The 20,788-nt window shown below is 38.0% G+C and overlaps 1 protein-coding gene across 1 annotated transcript in view; it reads left to right on the top strand.

The window, feature by feature from the left end:
* Positions 1–911: 911 nt before the first annotated feature.
* Positions 912–20,788, top strand: part of DMRTB1 (DMRT like family B with proline rich C-terminal 1) — a 42,651-nt gene continuing 22,774 nt past the window's right edge. Inside the window, 1 exon segment of the mRNA XM_037404382.1 lies at positions 912–976. Coding sequence (XP_037260279.1) covers positions 912–976 — 65 coding nt within the window.

The raw sequence follows: 20,788 nt of genomic DNA, 5'->3' as shown, positions 1-20,788 counted from the left end.
AAGATAAAAAAGAGGACTCAGGTAAATACAGCCCAGTCAGCCTCACTTAAGCCCCTGAACTAAGCATGTTCTCAAAGAAGAATTAAAGAACTAGTAATTGCTCATGTAAAATTTCCAAACCTCATTCAGCTATAGGAAGGCAAAATCCAGTGTCAAGATCTAGATTCATTTTGTCCTTGAAGATTAAGTTAGTTTAGTGGGCAAAATGGAAGACTAACAAAGGGGAAAGATCAAACCAGAACATAATATAAGAAAAAAAATCCTAAAAAAGTATTGAGGAAAAGAAAGATTCATCATGTAAAGGCAGTATGAAAGATACCAAGGCAGTATAGTACACTGAAGTTGGATGCATCTGTAATGATGCTATGCATACTAGTCCTAGGACAGTGACAAAAAATTTAGTATCTTTGCTGCACAGATACATTCTGAAGACACTAATACTTCAAACGCTGAAAAATTAATAAAAACACACACAAAGCATTAGCATTGTGTCTGTATGTTGAAATGCATTTTCATATGGTCAGGCTGATAAAAGCAGATTATCCAATTAATGAGATAAATAATTACAGATGCACTTCATGGAAGAGCATGTTATTCTAAGAAAATTGCTGTAATCACTGGAGGTGCCCTGCAAAGTATTATCCATTCCTAGCTGTTTGAATCTTAAAACTTTGATTCAGATCTTAATAAAATATCCTAACCAGAAGTGTTAGCTATGCCCCTAATAACTAACCTTGAAAATAAATTACTAGTTTATCAATATAAGGCACTGTCTATCTTTGTGTAGACAAGTCAACTCTATATACCCTGGACATAAATCCAGTGCTCATCAGATAAAGGAAAACAATACCTGCTGGAAAAATACCTGTGACATGAGTGAATGCAGAAGAGGCTGAGGATCATCAATAGACATGGACAGCCACAAGCTGTCTCTAAAGCCCTTCTACATTGCTTGGGCTGATACTTCAAATGATAGGTAAGTTTCAGAGATTTATTGGTGAAACAGTTGATGTTTGAAAAATAGTTAAATGAACTACATATCACTTCATTAAAATAATTTTAAAATTACATAGCCGCACAATCATAGATGTTTCCACATGTCTATTTTGATACAAATGGTCAAGGGCAAAATTACTATGATGCTCTCAGAAAGAGTCCACCTATGTCTGCAGAATGGCATGATCTCTTACCAAAAAAAACGCCTTTTATCTTAATCTGAAAATTAGCATCAGCAAAGTAACAGAGGCTCATAACAGCAGTGTTCCCTTCTTTTTTTTGCTTTTGTTTTCATACTGTACTTAGTTTTGAGACAAAACCAAGGAAAATAAATGTTTTTGTTTGTTAAAAGGGGAGAATTAAGTGCTAATGTCCATAGCATGATTTGCTCATCTACCACTTTGATGCCTGTAAAACACTCCCAATTCCATCCTCTTCTGGAAAAGACAAGAAAAAGAAAAATCACTAATGTCCTAGTTGATGTGGATCCCAGAAAGATCTAAGCACACCATAAAATAAACAGTTAAAATAAGTGTGAAATGCTAACAAGTCATATACTAACAACATTAATAATTTTCCTGTTCCTGCTGAGCTACATACTTGAAAGTAAGTATGGGAAATCTCTTTTATTAAGAGCAGCTAAATAAAAAGTCTAATTCAAACTCCAGTATTTCCATCACAAAGTCAGTCATTTCTATTGCATTTCAACTTTAAAGTCATATTAGGTAACAATAAACAGCAATATTTGAATTATTTCTGTCAAACTGGCCTAGAAAAATGGGACTTCTTTGACATCCTCCTATCTGTTTATCCAAGAAAATGGATATAAATATTTTTATACTGTAGGCGAGTAAAAAAGCTAAATGCACTGTCCAGAGATATTTCCTTAGAAGTCCAATGATAACAGAACACTACTGACAGAATACAGATGTAAGAAGAAGTTTCTTATTACTACATGGTAATTTTTTTTTCTCTTTCCCCCACCCCCACCAACCCTGACATCCTTGGACTATCCCAACTTCTTCAACCTCAAAGCCATGGTTTTTTTGACCTCTGATCCTCTGGCTACCATTGTTGAGGACTAGTTGGTCCAAGTCTTTCTCAAAGTGCGATGTGCCAAATGGGTCAAATTGTTGAGGTGAAGGAAACATGGAGCACTTACGTGCTGTGCTTCAGTTCGGACAGCTCAAGTGTTTGCTATCTGCACAATAGTACAACACTGTTGACTGAAGTCCAATTTATGATCTGCTGAAGTCCCCTAGACTCCTTTCCGCAGAACTCTCTCTAGCCAGTCATTCTGTTTTCCTGATGTTGTAGCGATCATTCCTACCTGTGTTGCCCTTGTTCTTACCAAGTTGTCTTCACATTTTTTCAGTTCACCTCTCTAATTTATAAACACTGCTTTGAATACTAATCCTATCTTCCAAAATGCTTGCAGCCCTTCAATTCTGGTGTTAATCTGAAAATTTAATCATAATGTTCTCTAACACCTCATTGAAATCATTAATGAAGTTATTAACATTTTCAACTTGAATAGCCCTGTTTGACATAGGGATGTGGCTCCATGTATGGCAAATTTAAGCTTCCTAATAATACGTTTTTTCAACTACCTTTTCTGATCTCCTAAACTGAAGCATATTCCACAGGAAATAGTGCAAGATTCCTGACTCAGAGATCTATTCTCAACCCATGTGCACATCCTTTCTCTTCTGATGAAGAAGTAAAAGTGTCTCCTTTTCAGTCTCAGAATCTTAGTTCCTAGAGGGGAACAACCAATGCACTTCCATACTGAATTTGTCCTCAAATAGGCAGGGAACAGACAATGAAAGATTCAAAATATTTTTATGCCAGTTAGATAACTGATAAGAACACAAACATTTGTCTTCCCTGCCATCTGGGGAGATATATTTTGAACTGCTATGCCAGTTCCTTATGTTTTAATTGTTGTTTATAAGTTGCACATACCTTGAGACCGCAGTAAACATATTTTACTGAATAGAAAACAAAATATCCAGAAATCACCAAGTTTTATATATCACATCAGTGAAAGATGATAAAAGCAAAGGATATACTATACAGTAAAATGATGAATCATACTGCTGGTTATTTCTGCTACCTACAGGATCTGTGATAGCAAAAAAAGTGAGATGCTGAAAATATACATTATGCCCTTCATCTACATGCCTTGCTGTTCATTAATCCCTGCATTTGTATGGATCTTGTAATATGGTTATGCAAGTTCTTTCTGTGTCAGGAAAGACCTTCCCTTTTTTTTGCCCATTGTTGCCACTTCATTATTTACTAGACATAAACTAAGCCATAAATACCCCAGTATGAACATCTGCATCTCCTGAATCAAAGGTCTTAGAAATTTTATTTGCAAATGTTGCAGCCGCTCCATATCAATCCTTAAGTCCGTGTACATTCCCACTTGTCTCTTCAGAGATTTCTTCATGTGAAGGTCTCTCTAAAGTTGGCATTGACTAGCACTACCAATGGAGGGCAGATGACACGCTTCTCATAAGGGATGAATGGCTATGGTCTCAATTAATACATTTATTTTTCTCTTTCCAATATGCCGCCTCTCAAGGACTAGCCACGACAAACCCTATTTTATAAGATTTCTACATTTGTATGCCTCTGGTGCAGCAGCATTTGGAGCATGTCCACAATGTACTGCACGCAAATGGCTCTCCCATGAAATTTTCAAAGAAACCCTTATGCTAGTGGCACGAAGACGAGTTCCAGTAGTTTTGTGACAGGTGAAAACCACTTCTGCTCTGTGGTGATAAAGGGATGAGTAAATGCATGTTATGGCAGGAAGTAAGACTCTGCCTTTCAGTCTGTATTAGCAGTGAAAAGGTTTCAGTGTAACAACTGTGTTGTTTTGCATGCATCTGCATCAGTAGAAGCTGGTCCTTTATTTACAAGTATGAATTACCTGCTGTTTCAGCTCAGTACTACTAAGAATTGCTTTGGCCAACATGATGAGGGGAGAAAGTCTATGAATGGAAAACTGTCTTGACTCCAAGCAGGTGTGAAGTCTGAAAGATGCAGATGACAATTTGATCAGTCATCTTCCTTCAGGCTGGGTGCTTCAGTGTAATGGAACAGACTTGCCTCATGAAGAACCTCTAATGCTGCTGAATGGTTATTTTCAGAGACCTAAATAGCTTGAGGTTTTGAAAATAATGAACACAAACATAAGAATTATTTTTCAAGGATCATCTATTCTACTCCACATACATAGGCTACAAGAGAGATTTAGTAATCTTATGCCCAAACACACAGAGAAAAAAGTAAATCAGTCAGTGACACCAAATATGCTATAGCGAAGATTCACTTTGACTTCCAAAATGTGTCTGATGTTTTGGGATGCTTCTCTTTTTGAACATGAAAGACAAGACAGGGACTTTGCTTTCAGGAAGTGCTGAGCATGCACGGTCTGTAAATCATATACTCTTTAAGTTACTGGATGTCAGGCAAAAGACAGCTATATTTAAAAAATTGAGATCAAAGTTTTACTGACCTGCTTTAAAATATCACTTTGTGATAAATTAATGCTGCAGTAGAAAAGCAAAAATTATAACTAAACTTCCCTAGAACTTGCAAAATAGGAGAATTTATAGATTAAAATACAAATCCAGGAGCAAGTATAGCTAATTATTATTATTCTCAAAGCCTCCCTCAGTCTTGACTTGGCAGTTCACCTGGGTGCTTTTTTGCAAAAGACTCAGTCTCTGCACCAAAGGAATGACATTTTAAGGCCAAAAAAAGCTCAACCCATGCAAAAATAGGTATTTTGTAGGTAGACATTTTGAGAGATATGAATTAGATGAAGGAATATATTTGATGAATAACACAATTTAAAAAAAAACACAAACAAAACATGAAACAGAAATTGTTGGATAACTTTGGGCATAAACTGTGTGTAAATTTTTCTGTCTCTCTGAAAGGGAAGATAACATTCCCCTGCTTGTAAAGCAGGGTAAAAACTCCGGAGAAAGGAGTTATAGTTCTGAAAAATAAAATTGAAGATATCCAGGCATCTCTGAGAATGTATTCTGAAGAAAGGACTAACATTTATTTCTTTTCTTCTTCCCCATTTCTGCTCTTGCTCTCTTTCTTACACATACACACACGTGTTTGTATGACCACAACATTGGAGAAAAAACGAGCACCAACCAGGCAAGACCTTAGCAACTGTACTCTTAAAGCAATGAACAAAGACAGAACCACCAGATCTACTTCTCAAATATGGAATTAAATTTACATGTATGACTAAAGACAGAATTTACAGTGGGAGCAGGTCTAATGAAAATAAATAAGAGTTTTGGAACTGCTGCCCAACAGGAAAACAGGAGTGACCCAGAATGGACACAGAAATGTTTCTTTTGTTGTCTTTCACAGGCTGGGCATGATCTATCCCTATGCTTTTGAGTGATTCCACTCTGCCAGAGGCATCTTTCCAGTTTTGCTTTGAGTGATGGAGTATTTTGTAGCAGTAGACTTTAGTGACATGGAAAAACCCAATTTGTAAGCATTTCTTATAACGATGTGTTTAAGGGACCTCCTCAGGGCAGCTTTCATGTTTGTACATTGCAATAATCATTGCTTTATTCTATTGAACTGTTTCTACTTTACAATTTTATGCATCACAAAGTTTGTTCTTGTTTTAACATTCTCTAAAATCGGTGTGACATACAGGATTAGTAACTAACTTTATAATATATGTGAATTAAAGAAAAAACAAAATATGAGTCTGTACATTTACCATTGTCAATTTTGATTTAGAGTGACAGGGATACAAACAAATACAAAAATCCACTGAGCAGTTTCATCAAGTTACCCATCAGTGGCAAAATTCTAGGTCTCCATTCCCAGCTTTCCATGTTGTATTTCAAGTCAAGCTTCTCTTTATGCCCACATCAACTACAATAACAACAAGTTATTTTCTTCAATTACTGCAGAAAAGATTCAGTTAACAGGATTGTCATATGAGTAAGGAACAGTTCTGATGCCTAGATAGAAAGAAGATGATTGTGACCAGTGAGACGAGTCAGTGAATTATAAATTTGAATGAAAATAAGTGTACTAAAGAACACATATATTCCCACTGAAAGGGGCAATACTGAGCTCAAATGATACTGAAACAGTGCATAGGTCTTTGCACAGAAGTGCAGTTTACTGTAAGTGAATAGATGCCAACTCACTGGAGATGGTGAATCCATTACTTTATTGGTTTTTAGATTTCCATCTTAGCACCTTTGAAAAGATGCATGACTTCGCTTTGTACATGAATATTTCTTTTGCCTGTATCATTGTTCAGTCTGCAACTTCACTCTTGCACTGTGGTAAGCAAGAAGAGGGAAAGGGTATAAAATTAATTGATTGCTTTTGCAGCTGATCAGCAGCTTTCCCTCTTTAACTTAAGAGTTTCAGATGTTCACGCAACTCTCAAATTTTGTGGAACCCTTCTGCTCACTGAAATGGCTTGAACAACAGGATCAGGCATTAAGCCATCAACTTACATGATGCTGTTACGGTACTATACACTGAGAATACTGCCTAAGACAGATGTAGACTAAGAGAAAAATCTGAATGATAGCTTTCTTGCTGCCTGCAAAGGAAATGAAGTAAAGGATATGTATTGTAATCAGCAAGACCTGCATTTTATCAGTACAACATTAACTATATTAGATGCAATTGGAAATGCCATTCCACTGAAATGCTGGGGGGTTTTTTTCCAAGCCTTCTCTTCATATATATGCTTACTGTTTGCATAAATATTATCATCATTAAAGAAAAAAAAACCCACACAGAAGCATGTATCAGATGACTTTCCTATGGCTAGCACAAAGTGTCTGCAGTGTTCTTAATTTTCAATAGGGCATGAGTAGGATTTGTGCTTGTAAGTACTTGTCTCTTAGGGGGATGATTTTCACCCACTCAAAATGTGTTTTCCTCTAATCACATACTCCAACTAGGAAGAGGAAATATGTCATAAAATACCGGGAAATTAAATATCACAAAGACCAGACACTCCAGATCAGAACTCAGCCTCATTGATTTGTAGAAGTCTTATACACAAAAAAAACCAACCTGCTACTTGTTAAATCCTCAGAGCCTCAGGTAAAGTTTTATTTGAAGTCTAGTTCATGCCAGAAATAAAAGTCTGTCATAAAACAGAATTAATAAATTTGAAAATTCATTTACGTGTCATTTAAGAAGGACTTCTGTTTGGAAATTACACTGTACATAACAATCCTGATTGAAAGGCAAAGCCATGCATTAGTATACAGCAGGGCATGAGGTTAAGCAGGTGTATCAAGTTAAGAAAAACTTGCTTTTTGTTTTTTGCAGTGCTCTCAAACCACTTATCATATTGCACAACTTTTGCAGTCACATAATTTCATCGATTTCAGTGGAGTTGCTCCACTTATACCAATGAATAAGGAGGAAACTCAGGTGCCGTATTTGTACTTGCAGTGAGGGCAGAATGTTTGTCAGGATCATAGTTTGTAACTTGCTGTGGTGGGGATAAAATGGGAGATGATGTCAGGCCAAAAACACAGTCTCCAATATAACTGGTGTGGACAGCTATGCAGAAATCTGATGAAGGTGATTTGGGAGGACAGTCGAAGATACATAAGATAGCACTAATTTCACTCATCTCCATATGGTTCAAAAATAATTGTCATGTCAAAACTGTTGACAGAGAGTTGTCAAGTCATTGATTGACTACCTTTATTGATTAAACCTATACAACTAGATTTCTGAGGCAACCAAAAACGAGGAGCCTCCTTTTGCTGCAATTTCACAGTTAAATGCTAAAACAGGGGCACGTTGGAGGTATCAGAAAACAAAACACACATTGCCTAGTGTGCAATACACGCATGTGGCAGCACATATGGCATGATGTGTGAGCACCAAACAATATGCTCAGGACCCAACGAGTTTGCAGAAAGTCAGAGAAAACACAAGTGGGTGACAACAGTAATATGCAATATAAGAGGAAAGTGTGGACCCAGCAGAGCATGAAAATGCATTCACTCCTCCTTCTTCCAGGATGGAATATGGAATATGGCTAAAAGCAGAGGATTGTCCTCCATAGATCCATGGACTGTATCTGAGGGAAAACAGGATAACTACAGTTGTTGGATTTATTAGTGTTTGTGTTCCCGTCCTGACATTCTGGAGAAGTCCAGCTTGTACACAATCCAAAACATACAGCAGCAGGACAGAATGCTGTACAGCATGCCTAATATACTGCAAGTAATGCTACACTGTAATGTTTCACCACAAAGATAGTGGCTCTATTACACAGATGCATCTTGTACCAATGCTATTTTGGAGACTGAGATAATAGTCTACCAGTAATGTGCTGCCTTCTGAACTGTTATTCCCAAATGATTTTTGATTTTTTTATATCCTTTCCCATTATTTCCTTTACTATTCATTGCATTCATTTTTTTCCAAAATTAAAGCATACCTATTTGATGTCTTAAGCATAGACTGGCTGAAGACAAACAGATAACTAATTAAATATTTACATCATGGTGATTTGAACATGTGCAGTACTAACATACCATGTGTTTCTTGTACAAGGAAAATGCACAGAAGCTACAGAACATGACTGAACACACAGCAAGTCCTATCACATAGCAGATTTGCTCCTCAAGTGCAATTTGGCGTGAAGGCAGTAACAGCTCCTAAACAAGGAGAAGCACTGGGATCTTGCTAGGTAATTCTTGGTATTTTGATGATAGAAAACCTTTGCCTCAAAACCATAAATAAATGTACTGTTTACAAACTTGAAAGATTGCACTGTTGATGCAAGGTGTTTCTCGCAGGTTGAATTAAAAGCCTCTGTTAGAGAGACAGGTAATTAAATAGGGTTTGCTAGACAAGGACTGGTAAAGCAAGAAAAAATTACCGCTGTCTTTCCTATGTGAGGTTCTGGATTGACTGTATGAACTGCTGCTCACACGATTACAGCTGACAACACAAAAGGAAGGTGGATTTCAGCTCCTGTGCAAAGGGAGTTGAAGAAAATTTGAAGTTGGCTTTTCTACATCTCTAATGATAAGAATTCTTTCTTCTTCTTTAATGTTAGGGGAAGAAGATGACCAATGATTTAATGGTTTTCAGAGAGCTGCCATAGTAAGCATGATGTAAAGGCAAACTCCTCACAAGTGGTAGCTGGAACCAGATACAGTACACTCTATCTCTGTTTAGAGGGGTTTTTTGTTTGTTTAGGATAATCAATTTATTTGAGAACTTATTCCCTGAGCAGATAATAGAAAGGTATTGCACAGGTAAGCATTTTTGTGTACTATCTTTCATATCTCAACAGCATCTAAAGATTTAAAAGCTTCACATGCATGATAAAAGTCTTGCTTATGCCTAGGCAATTATTTTTCAAATTTAAACGTGTGTACTATTTTAAGGATTATTTTTTTTACATCCCCTAAAGGTCTTTAGCTAGCCTGAAGAAAGAACTAACATCAGATTTCCCTTTTTAAAATGGAAGATGTCTATAATTTTAAAATGCAGTATTTACTTGGTTCCCATTTAACTGAAATTTTATACATTTAGAAGCCTCCTAATTTATATTCAGGATCACCATTTCAATACCAGTGATCAAAATTTCATACATATTTGTGCACAGCAGCTGCTGTATGCATACTGATGAACACCTTTCAAGTAATTCCTGTTGCACTAACATTTGCAAATGATGTGCTGACATGATGGTCTTTCAGATAAAAAGACTGCGTGCAGACAAACTCTCCCCAGACTACTCCAGTGGACTGTCAGTCCAAACTTACAATAAAGTAGTGAAAAGAGGCTGCAAAATGCAGGAGGAAAGACACGAGTCCCTGGAAATTCCTGTGCACCTAAGTCTGCCTCAGTAAAAGCAGCCTCTTTTTCCTGGAAACTGAAGTCCTAGCAGTTTTTGCAGCAGCTTGTGACACACATGATTGAGGAGTCTGTATTTTGTTAAAAATGCTTCTTGTGAGAAGAGAAAAATCAAGGCTTCTCTCCAAAGGAAAGTAAATTCATGTTACCACTTGCCTCTCGATCATAGGCATTTAAGAAAAGTACTGAATATCACCCCTGCCTTGGGATGAAACGAGGTCAGACCATTCCCACATACACTCCCCAAAGGTAGTGGCTACAGTTTTCATTATCAGTGACACGTCAAGCCCCTGCTGAGATCAGGGCCTACCATGGGAAGCGAAGTATGTAGACACTGTGACTGCTCCAACCTCAGAGAATTCAGTCTTCTCAGATGAGGCAGATAGGAGTAAATGTGAGCACATCCAGGAGGAATTGCGACAGCTAGTCAAAGACAGGTTTCTCAGAGCAACCTGTCATGGCTTTTTGAAGGTCACACCAGAAATGAGCAGAGAGAGGCACTGAATTAAAAGGTGTATGTATGTATGTAAGCCACTTGTGCCTTTGCCACATGACTTATGAACTGTCTATTAACTTTCTTCCCCAGATAGCACACTACTGAAGGATCTTTTTCCTTCACAGAATACTGCTTGTTAAATCTCACATCAAAATGTTTAATGCTACTCCTAAAACAGAGAATAATTACAACAGATTTTTGACTGTTTCAGGCTCTGCTGTGCAGAACATGGCCAAATTTACTCTCTAATAATGTAATTTCAGATGCACTGTAGCATATACAGTTTTGCATTGTACATCTGTGGTTCTGCTCCTCATGGACTGATTTATCAGCTTATCATTGTATCACAACTGGAATGACTTTTCAGTTCTTCTCTCTCTCTTTCTCTGTTGTCTATAACTACTACAGAAAGAACTTAATATAGGACATTCAGCTGTTTTGGTGGCCAAAAGCATAGTCAAGACTGGTGACTAGCTTTTCTAGTTATTCTTCCCTTTAATTTCTAGAAAACATTCTTTCCTCAGCCATACTAATTTCTAATACAGAGCCAGGCTGCCTGCCTGTCATTTTTGTTTTAAGGAAAGGCTGGTGAAAAGGGGCTAGTACTAGCAACTGCAATCTAGCAAGTTTATTCTTACAGTAAGAGTGCCTATTTCCCCAGGGGTGACTGGCTAGAACCATGCTGGGAACTTCTGCAGCAAATGCCTCCCTGTCACTCAATGTCTCTTCTCATAGCCAGTGCCATGGATGCCCTGAGATGGCTCGGCCCCAAGATTGCTGTTGTGTTGGAGCAGAGGAACATTAAATGTGCAAGTCAAGCTCTAGGTGTTTTGCAGTCCCATCTGTCTGACTATAACCACAGTGACAGTACCCTGTAGGAGCTGCTATACAACACTGCAATTTTTTGTTTTGGTTTGGTTGCTTTATTTTGCAGAAGATTTCCCTAGTGCAGTTCTTTACTTGCTGCGATAAACTACTATTTATGAGTTTCATGAGGCATATAAAAATTAAGTCATAACATTGCCTGTGAACTATATGCCCCCTTTAATAAAAGTATTTCTCCATTTGAAAATAATCAGGCATCATCTTTGTCTTTAATAGTTCCTTCTACAGAAGCTGTCCTGGGCAAGGGCAGGAAAGCATGTGCTGGTTTTGCTAAAAATCTTCAATCAATCAGAAAGCCCCTTCACATAAGTTGACAAGTCCTATCTTGGCAGTTTCTGCATCTCTCAATTTATTCTCTGTGGCTCTTTCACAGGAAGATAGATTAATCTGGTACGTGGGATAAGGTAGAGGATATGAGGATCCATAGTGCCCATCAAAAAATCCTTATTTTATCAATTTATTAGTATTCTTCCAGATTCTATTTCAGTTTTGCATATCTGCCATATAACAAATCCTAACTGGGTAGTTAAGTTAGATCTTCATGCAAATTTTGCCTGTTTGTTTCAATAATTCACTCTGTCCTTCTGTTCCCTGACACAGCTAGGCTGACACCACACAAAATCTCTTTACAAATCACCTTGAGTAGACTGATGAGCTCTCCACAGTGGTGCAGAGCAGTCCTCTGTGAGTGGAACAACATTATGATGTCCTCCATTTCTGGTTCTTAGTACCAGTAGTGTTTATACACTGGGGAACTGGTAAAAAGAAGTTCTATTGATCCTAATCTCAGATACGGAGTTGGTTAAAAGACCACTGAATACAAGGGAAAACATCTGTAGAACTTAATAAGCTCTTGCTTGCAGCCTTAGCAAGGGTCATGCTTTTATTTCCTTATATTACCCACTGTCACTCCACTTAGCTTTAATTTCACTTACTCTGCCTTTTCCTTGCATTTTGTACAGTCCCTTGTCTTTTTCACATTGCACAGCTGTTCTGAATTCTGCAGAAGCCTTAAATCATGTCTCAGAGGAAATAAAAAATATTCCTGTTACATTCAGCAGAGGAACCCTGCCAGGTGGGGAAGGGTTAGTAAATACAAGTCAACACAAATTCAGGTTTTGCCTCATAGCTACTGTACCTGCAGTGGTAGGTATGACCATACACCTGCCCGTCTGCTTCAGCCTTTCTGACAGGCTGGGATGGAAGAAGTCAGCCTGCAAAATACCTGGTCATTCAATCCTGGATTTAGAGGTGTCGTTCTGAATTCAAATCTAATTATTCTGCATCTGTATGTTAGCCAGGCAAAATATTTTATCGTCTTTGCTTCACCCTTCTCCTCTCATATGAAGATTCTGCCCTTGTCTTTTGGGGGTTTTTGCTTCACTGGGAGACACTGATATCTTTAGAGAGATTTTGTGATGGGATATGAATCCAGCTGTCAAGTACAAGTATCAAAGCCTGGACATGTGGTTTCATCTTCTGGCTCTATCAAATCGACACTCAATCTCTTAACATGGCACTTTAGCCAATAAGATCATCAATGGGTCATATGAATGTCAGCATCTGAGTTTGCAGAGCTATGTATTAGCACAGCTCAGCAAGTCTCTCCTTTTCAGTATTAGCTTTTGGGGGAAATGCAGCTTTGAGAGGATATCAGTGCAAAGCTATCAATGTGCAAATCTATCAATGCAAACCCTAATGCAGTTTGGAGTGCTGTAAAATAGCAATTACTAGCATGTGCTGTGAATAAAATATTCCAGTTCCACCATCTGAAATACACATAGATGTGTGTGCATGTTTTCCCTCTCTGACTTCCCTGTTTTTTCAGCGGCAGCGCCTTAGCTTTTTAGCACTTCATAGGAAAAACTATCTAATAACAGTTTGATTGTTCACCTTGGTTCAATTGATATGTTAGTCTTGTATGCCATGGTTTTTGCTGCAAAACCTTTGCATTTTATTTGATTGATACCTTGGGGATCTGCAAAATTAAGGTCATCTACATGCTCTTCCCTGAGCACCAGAGCTCCTGTTCTCTTCTTTGCACTCTACATAAGCAATTCTACCATATGACAAATAAGCTGAAGAAGAAACCAGGCGAAACAGATTTTCCTTTGCAATACAAAGCAGCCTCAATTTGTAAAAAACTTACTACAGACAAGAACCTTCTCATGCTTCAGGAAAGATGAACTATTCTTTAATAAGGAGTTGCAGCGCTGAGCTCACAGTTGAAAACGATCAACTTTGCTACATCCTACATTATTTGCATAATAAGGAAGCAAAATCCCAGACATGTCCAGATGAGGTATCTCCTTGTGCCTTGAACATATGTATAAGGAAGACATGTAGATAAGTGTGTGGATCTGATATGAGAGGTGTGGGAATACGAGGGAGTGTATCTGCTTTGTATTTCCTAATGACCACTTTACTAATCAACTTTGATTAACTTAGATTTTACTTAGTCCAGCCTAGGAGCTGCAGTGTTTAGAACAAGGGGTCTGGCAGCATGAGCTAAACAAAACAAGGATCAAACCTTCAAAATCATTTCAGAACACAGCGATATGCATCTAGTATCATACTTCTCCTAGTAGGAAAGACCTGCCTGACTTCTATTGGGACTAAGTATCTCCTCTCTCTGGGCATCTGGAAAAAATGTACTATCTACCTAGCAGCAGCTTCCAGCACCTAAATACCACTGCAAACCTCGCCCGTTCTACAGCTGATTCATAAAACTCAAATATGGACTGAGTACACAGGGACAGAGACTAATGCTTACGTAGAGTGATTATTTCCCTCAAGACTGGGTAGATCAGGGAACTGGAATCCATCAAGATTTTCTGTCCAGCACTGTGCATTTCCCAGTTGTCTTTTTCTTTTGCTGGAAAGCACTCTTAGTTGCCTGTAGCTGAGGCTTAGCCTGCACCTCTCACACAAGCTTGTCTGTATTGCCATGCAAATTTTCCACTCAGAAAGATAAAGCTTGTGGGGATGAGGTGGCTGTTATGGCAGAACTGTGCTGCAGGGTTTCCTGTGCTCTTCAAAGTGCTCTGTGGTGGGTGTTTGTTTTCACTTCTTTCAGAATCCATAATGACTCCACCTTTTCTGCTTTTCCCCAGCGTTACCTGCTGCACATGAAAGCAAAGCCAACAAGATCAGTGGAACTAATATCATACTGACTTACTGAAGATAAGTAATCAGAATTCAAGCCGTCAGGGAACAGCCTAAAAGATGCTCCAAAATATCTGACAACAAAAGGTCTTCACAGATATTTTTTTCTGTCGCATACATTCTTTTTAATCTTTACTGGACAAAGATAAACCCAGTTATCTTTGGGGGAAAACCTGGACTAATAAATGGTCTGATGTTACTTAAACCCTAATATTAAGATGCTGATACGATGATTCTTCTGTGACTGAAGTGGCTTGTCTGTTTATACGAGGAGAGAAAGACAACCTTTGTGAAAGCTTTTTACTGATCTTCCTGCAAATTTCTATTTATTAAAATAGTTCACTGTTTGAAGTCTGGTGCAGAGGTTGGATTCTATTCTGATTCTGAACCATATGCATATTTTTGCTTTAGGATTTCCTCTGTAATTTCTCTTTGCAAGGATGGATGGGATTTAATTTAAATTCAGTCATTGAAGATTTTAATGCAGAGTTCAGACCTGGTAAAAAAAAAGCTGCCTAGAGTAGATCCATGTGGCTGCGATGAGAGAAGAGAGTTACAAAGTCCTGCCTTCTATTAGTGGATGAGTTTATGCTTCCCAGCCATTTCATGTTTTACTGATAGGACTTCACCCTTTGTAGACCTAGCTAAATTAAGTGGGCCAAATCTATCTCTGGGGGAGGCTCACTAAAGACTGTGATATTAGCATACTGTGACTGACATGCTGCAAAATCAGATTAGGCACCAATTTCTTCAATGGCTAATCTTGCTATCTGTCATGCTGCTACCCAGACTTAAAATTGCCCTGCTCTCTTCTTTGTAGAACTCCATTTTAGAGAGGTCCCGCAAATCATCCCATTTGGCTTTTTACTAAAACAAGCCGAACATAAGCTGTTTTTCTCTTCAAAAACTGAATTAAGCATTTTTGTACAGTACATTCATTATCTATAGTATAGCTGTATACAAAATGCTTAATTGGTCTGTGGGATGTATGAAGCAAAATACTGCCCAGTTAAAATACAGTTTGAAAGACATTATCCTGGTTATGAATATAACTGAATTGTGATTCATTAGCAGATTTGTATCTGGAGAGGGAATCTGGAGATGTCTAGCCAAACAGACTGTCTGGCTTTATCTTTGTATATGTTATCATGATCTCTGACAGAACAAAGCTATTGACTAGGTATGTCTTAGTAATTACTCTGCAGAGCTGAGATCTTTTGCTTTTTTCTCCCTACAATTTCCACTGAAAATGGTATCATTTTACTTAATCTTTTGTTCTGCAAAGTGGGATGGAGTTTTTGATCAGCCTTTTTATGACACTTTCTTGAAAATGAGCAGCTATATTGCATTTTTTTATTGTTTCAAACTGTTTTGAATCCTTTGACAGACAAATTTATTTCTCTTTCTTTATGTCACTACTGTAGACTTCTACTGGTGACAGCTTCTCTCCTCTTTGCCACAGGAACTGGGCCTGTCCTTACCTCTCTCCAAGAAATGGAGTGGAGGGGATACACTACACAATTATGTTTTCACAGGATTCAATCAGTCAAGCTATGCTGATTTACACTAGCTGAGGTCTTGGATGACTGTCTCTGAAATAAGCTGTCTCCTGGTCAGAGAGATTTGAGGCGTATTATTTTACATGGGCGGTTTCTCCAGTAAATGAGCCTAGCCTGTCTATCTTTGAGGTTTTAGTCTGAAGTGGATCATTTCCTGAATCATTATTTTCAATACTGAATCAGTATTATCAATGCTATTTCTATTAAAAAAAAAAAATCCAGTGACTATAAGTCTTATCAGAACATTAACATCTGCCTTGAAATTCCAGCTAAAGCTTAGACCAGCAAGCAATTTATGAGAGGATGGAATTCTGTTGCTACATTTGTTTCCTTATTTCTTTGCTCTTCCCTAATTCCTTTGAAACCTTTCCAGGGAAAGACTGCAGTTTTGAAGGATGGACGATAAATGAGGAACTGATATTCCCAGGCAGAGGCTGCAGAAAGACAAAGCATTAAGAGGGAGCAACAGTTCTGTTACACTGGTTTGGGCTACAGCTCTTTTTGCTTCTCTTGCCTTTTGGCCAGAAAGCATTCAATGTCTGCGGGTCCTGCTGATAGGATGTAGAAGAAAGGATATGGTATACAGCATAGTTTTTATTTCTATCAGTAGCATGTGTCCCCTCCCCTTAACCTCTCCCTCCTGTTGCTCCTGTATTTTGGCTCAGTACTATATTTTATACTCACATTAACAAGCACACAAGAGCAAGCTCCCTGAAGCTTCAGTGTCTGTGAACAAACTGTACTTACTCAAGAAAAAATAAATAAGCTACAGCTGTTTTAATAGTTTTTGCCTGGGACCGCTTGTTTAAAATTCTGGACAGGTTTGGCCTTGGGGCAGGTGGTGCAATGAAAAAAATGAACATTCAGTATCTTTCCAGGAGAATTTCTCCTAGAGTGCTGCTTATAATGAGTGCTTGCTACTCGGCTGGTTTATGCCAGGCAGAAAGGGAAATGCCAAAAATTTGATTCATCCTACATTTCCTTTTTTCCTGTGAAACTTCTTGATAACATTCTCATTTAGCTTACTTCTCCACTTCATGCAAGCAGAGTCAACTTGAAGGAATACAAAGAAATATTTTACATAGAAAGCATTTCACTATCTACTTTTCTCCCTGCAGGTGCTGTTCAGTAGGTACATGGAGACTGAAGTAGCTCTGATCATGGAGTTCATGGTCAAATTCATCTGTGCCTGGCTTAAGAATTCAGGTTGTGTTCCATAGCACTTTCTTAGCAAAATCTTACAGCTTTTCTGCTTAAACTTCATCATATACGTGTCTGTCTTTCCTTTCCTTCAATAAAATCCCAAAGGATTTTAAAAGATGGAAATTTCACCATTAATATATTTCAGATATTACTTTAACTGAAAAGCTATACTTCTTAGCTCTTATCTAACTTAAAATGTTTACCTTAATTATTAAAAATAACAATCAACACTGACAGTATTTTCAATGGACAGACAATCACTTGTGAGGCTGGATCACTGAAGGCAAGGCCAGGGGCTATTAGCTTCCACAAGCTGCTCCTCAGCCAGTGTTGTGTGACAAGGTTGCTATTGCTATTTTAACCTCTTTTTTAAAAAAAGAAATCCAATATACATGTTTTGTGTTATTCCCAACAGAACGCTCTCTCCTTCAAGGCATAACAGAAGAATGAGTTTTAATAGCAAAGCTGGACTGCAGTAGAAAACATAGCTAAAAAAATCAGCCATGGTTCTGATTAAACTTGCTGCTCTGAGTACCAAGGGTTACAGTTACATGGAACTGAATTTTCAAACAGGGGAAAGTGTTTTGCTTTTCCCAGCTAATTAATTTCCTTTTTTTAAAGGATTTCCCTTTGAGGTCTGGGTTTGGGGTTTTTTGATACTCAAGGATTTTGGTGAAAGTTAACAGCAAGTGGCATCAATGGAAATCCTGCATGCAGATCTCTTGGGTATTTACTGGGGCTCACAAGCTTACTCAAAAATATTCATAAATACTGCAAGGAGGTTGCAGCAGGGGAACACTGCAGAACCTGAGAGAAAATTTCTGCTGCAAAACTCCAGCAAACATAGCTTAGACCCAGCTCCTTATATGCACATGCTCTACTGTATCCTCCAAGGTCATTGGAAGGGGAGGGAGCTGGTCCTCTAAAGCACAGCCATTTTGCAGCAGAGACTCGTAGAAGGCTACACATCTGCATCTTCCTGCTAGCCTGCAGCAGGGCCTGCAGCATGGTGGAGCAGGGAGCTAAGTAAGGAGTTCTGTCTCAGCATTGTTCCCAAGGGAAGGAACATTATCTCAACTTTCACTGTCAGCTGTGCACTCTAGCTCTAATGAATGCCTTTTCCAAGTAACATTCACAATAAATCTGTATCTCAGCTTTATGAGATGAGCAGACTGATTATTTTCATTGTCAATCTGCTCTTTTCACAAAGCAGGGTTTCATTCTTCCAAGGGTACAGGAAGGTAAGCTGGGATGCTGTGTGAGGTGCAGCCCTGAGAAAATCACGAGCAGGAATGAAAGTGAAGATGGAAACAGGTCCCCAAGGTGTGTGATTCATCATCTCCAACAATTCATGTTACTAGGATTTGCAATGATAGGTCCCAGCATCTTTCTATCACCTACTTGAAGATTACTATCCCTCTATCTGAGATGTAAGATCAAGCAAGAAATCTTCCTTATTGCAGCCAAAGTCCAAAGTCTAGCCTATTAGCTCACATCACTATTAATTTCATTTTACATTAATATATAATATTGCTAATGCTTCTCTGTGGATTTCTCACACATCAGAAGAAGCAAATACATATTTATTTAACTAAAAGGATGCAGCCAGAGTCCAAATAAATTAGTATAGTAACCCTGGTTTCACCGGTACTTCACAAAATTATCAGACTGCCAAACACAAGACAAAACCAGCAGCATTTCCCATCCCACACTGTGAACAAGAAGACATTAATTCAGATTTAATCCAAGTTTCCTACAAGAGTCAATCCTTATCTTGTCTTTCATCTCCAAAAAATGAGCCTGTTCTCATAACCTTCTAACTCTTCCCAATTTCACTTACTTGGAAAGAAGCTGCATGGCAATCTTCTTGCTATGTTCTGATTGGTTTGTGTTTCTCTGAAAATTATTTTGCTGAAGTTAAAATTCTCATAAAACCAACTGTCGTTCCTGTCATATCCTCAGTCATTTTATTAATAACTTTAAGATCATTTAATTGTGCTCTGACTTTATTTTTTACTGCTGCCACAATAAAAATATTGTCAGAAAACTGCATCTTTTATAGACAACACAGTTTAAAGGGTTAATTCTTATTGTTGATGTTTCTGCTGTTTTACTCAAAGCATTTTTTTAATCAGGCACTCAGCCGTCTCCAGTTCCCTAAGTTCTAAGTAATGTATTTAAACAGTGGGAACAATAAGCAAATATGTGAACAGCAGATGTCGAAGACAATTTTAAAAGTGCACTGAAGTAGAGGGTCAGGTTTTTGAACAATTATTACAGCACTAAATATAGACCATAATTCAGGAGACCAAGGGCCAAAATAGTAAAGTGGAGAAACCATGGAAGTCAGTACTAACTGTTCATATTATAAGGGAAAAATACAATGAATTTAAGAGTGTAAAAATTAAAGCATATTATCATAAGCAAACTTCTACAAATCACACTGCAATAGGCAGTTGAAGAAAAAGCACTGATGCCAAGAGTACATACATGTATGACTGGCTATCATTCAGTCTTCTAAACACTTGGAAAGACACCAGAGAGATCTGCAGAGAGTAAAAAATTATTTTTTCTCTCTCTCTAATAAACCTCTATGTATGTATGACAAGTTTTTTAGAATAAGATGTATAAATCCCTAGTGATTATTCAAGGATATCATTTAGTCTTGTAATTACTGTCGTCTCTTAACAGCTGTATGTTTAATTGATTGCAATGCTTCAGGGCTCGCACGATTTGTCTTGGAGCTCCATCTACTGATTCAAAGCTGGCACGGCATATCAGAAACCATCCCGCTCTGCCTTCAGGCAGATCTTAGCTGTTTCAAACAAAGGTATATCCCGCTGTAAGAAGGGCCAAATAAACAAGTCTGGTGCGTACAGCAGGGCTATAGCTATATTGAACTTCATTGCTGTAACTAATGCTGTAGTTTGACAAGTTTGACTCTATCGTGTCAGCACAAGCACTCTCTGCTCCCTAATTGCACGTGCCCAGTTCTTACACCTCCCGATGCCATACTGTTAGTCACAACTGCAAAGCTACTTTCCAGGCTTTGCATAATTCAGAAAATTTTGACTTGTTTTGGTCCCACGTTCTGGGATGAAGGCAATCTTTTCCTGAGCTAGCACACATACCCACCTCACCCCATGTTTGAGAAAAGCACTGCACACACTGAGCATGTTAGAATTGAAATAATGCATGTCACATACTGTCATGCATCTTTAGAAAATGAATACAAATAAATCCTCTTTCTGTAGAAAACCAAATATTTTTGCATAAGATTTTACTCAGTCCTACCTTCACTTAAGTAGGACTAAATGAGATGTATCAGAGTAAAATCATTGTTGTTTGGTCCATTATCATTTTCATAAAAGATATACAGCACTCTGTTTTATAAAACACGCAAGCCATCATCTTGGGTATTCAGCCTGAAAAGCATTCAAAATAGGTTTAATGCCAGCTCTCTTTAAAAATAACTGAGTTGGATTTTTGGTTTTGTTTTATTTTGGGTTTTTTTTTCAAATAACTACACCAGATTGCTGACAGAGAGACCAAGGAAGATTAAACC

Source organism: Falco rusticolus, chromosome 11 (assembly GCF_015220075.1).
Source record: "Falco rusticolus isolate bFalRus1 chromosome 11, bFalRus1.pri, whole genome shotgun sequence".
In the NCBI taxonomy this organism is placed as follows: domain Eukaryota; kingdom Metazoa; phylum Chordata; class Aves; order Falconiformes; family Falconidae; genus Falco; species Falco rusticolus.
This window is presented reverse-complemented; position numbering and strand designations above follow the sequence as displayed.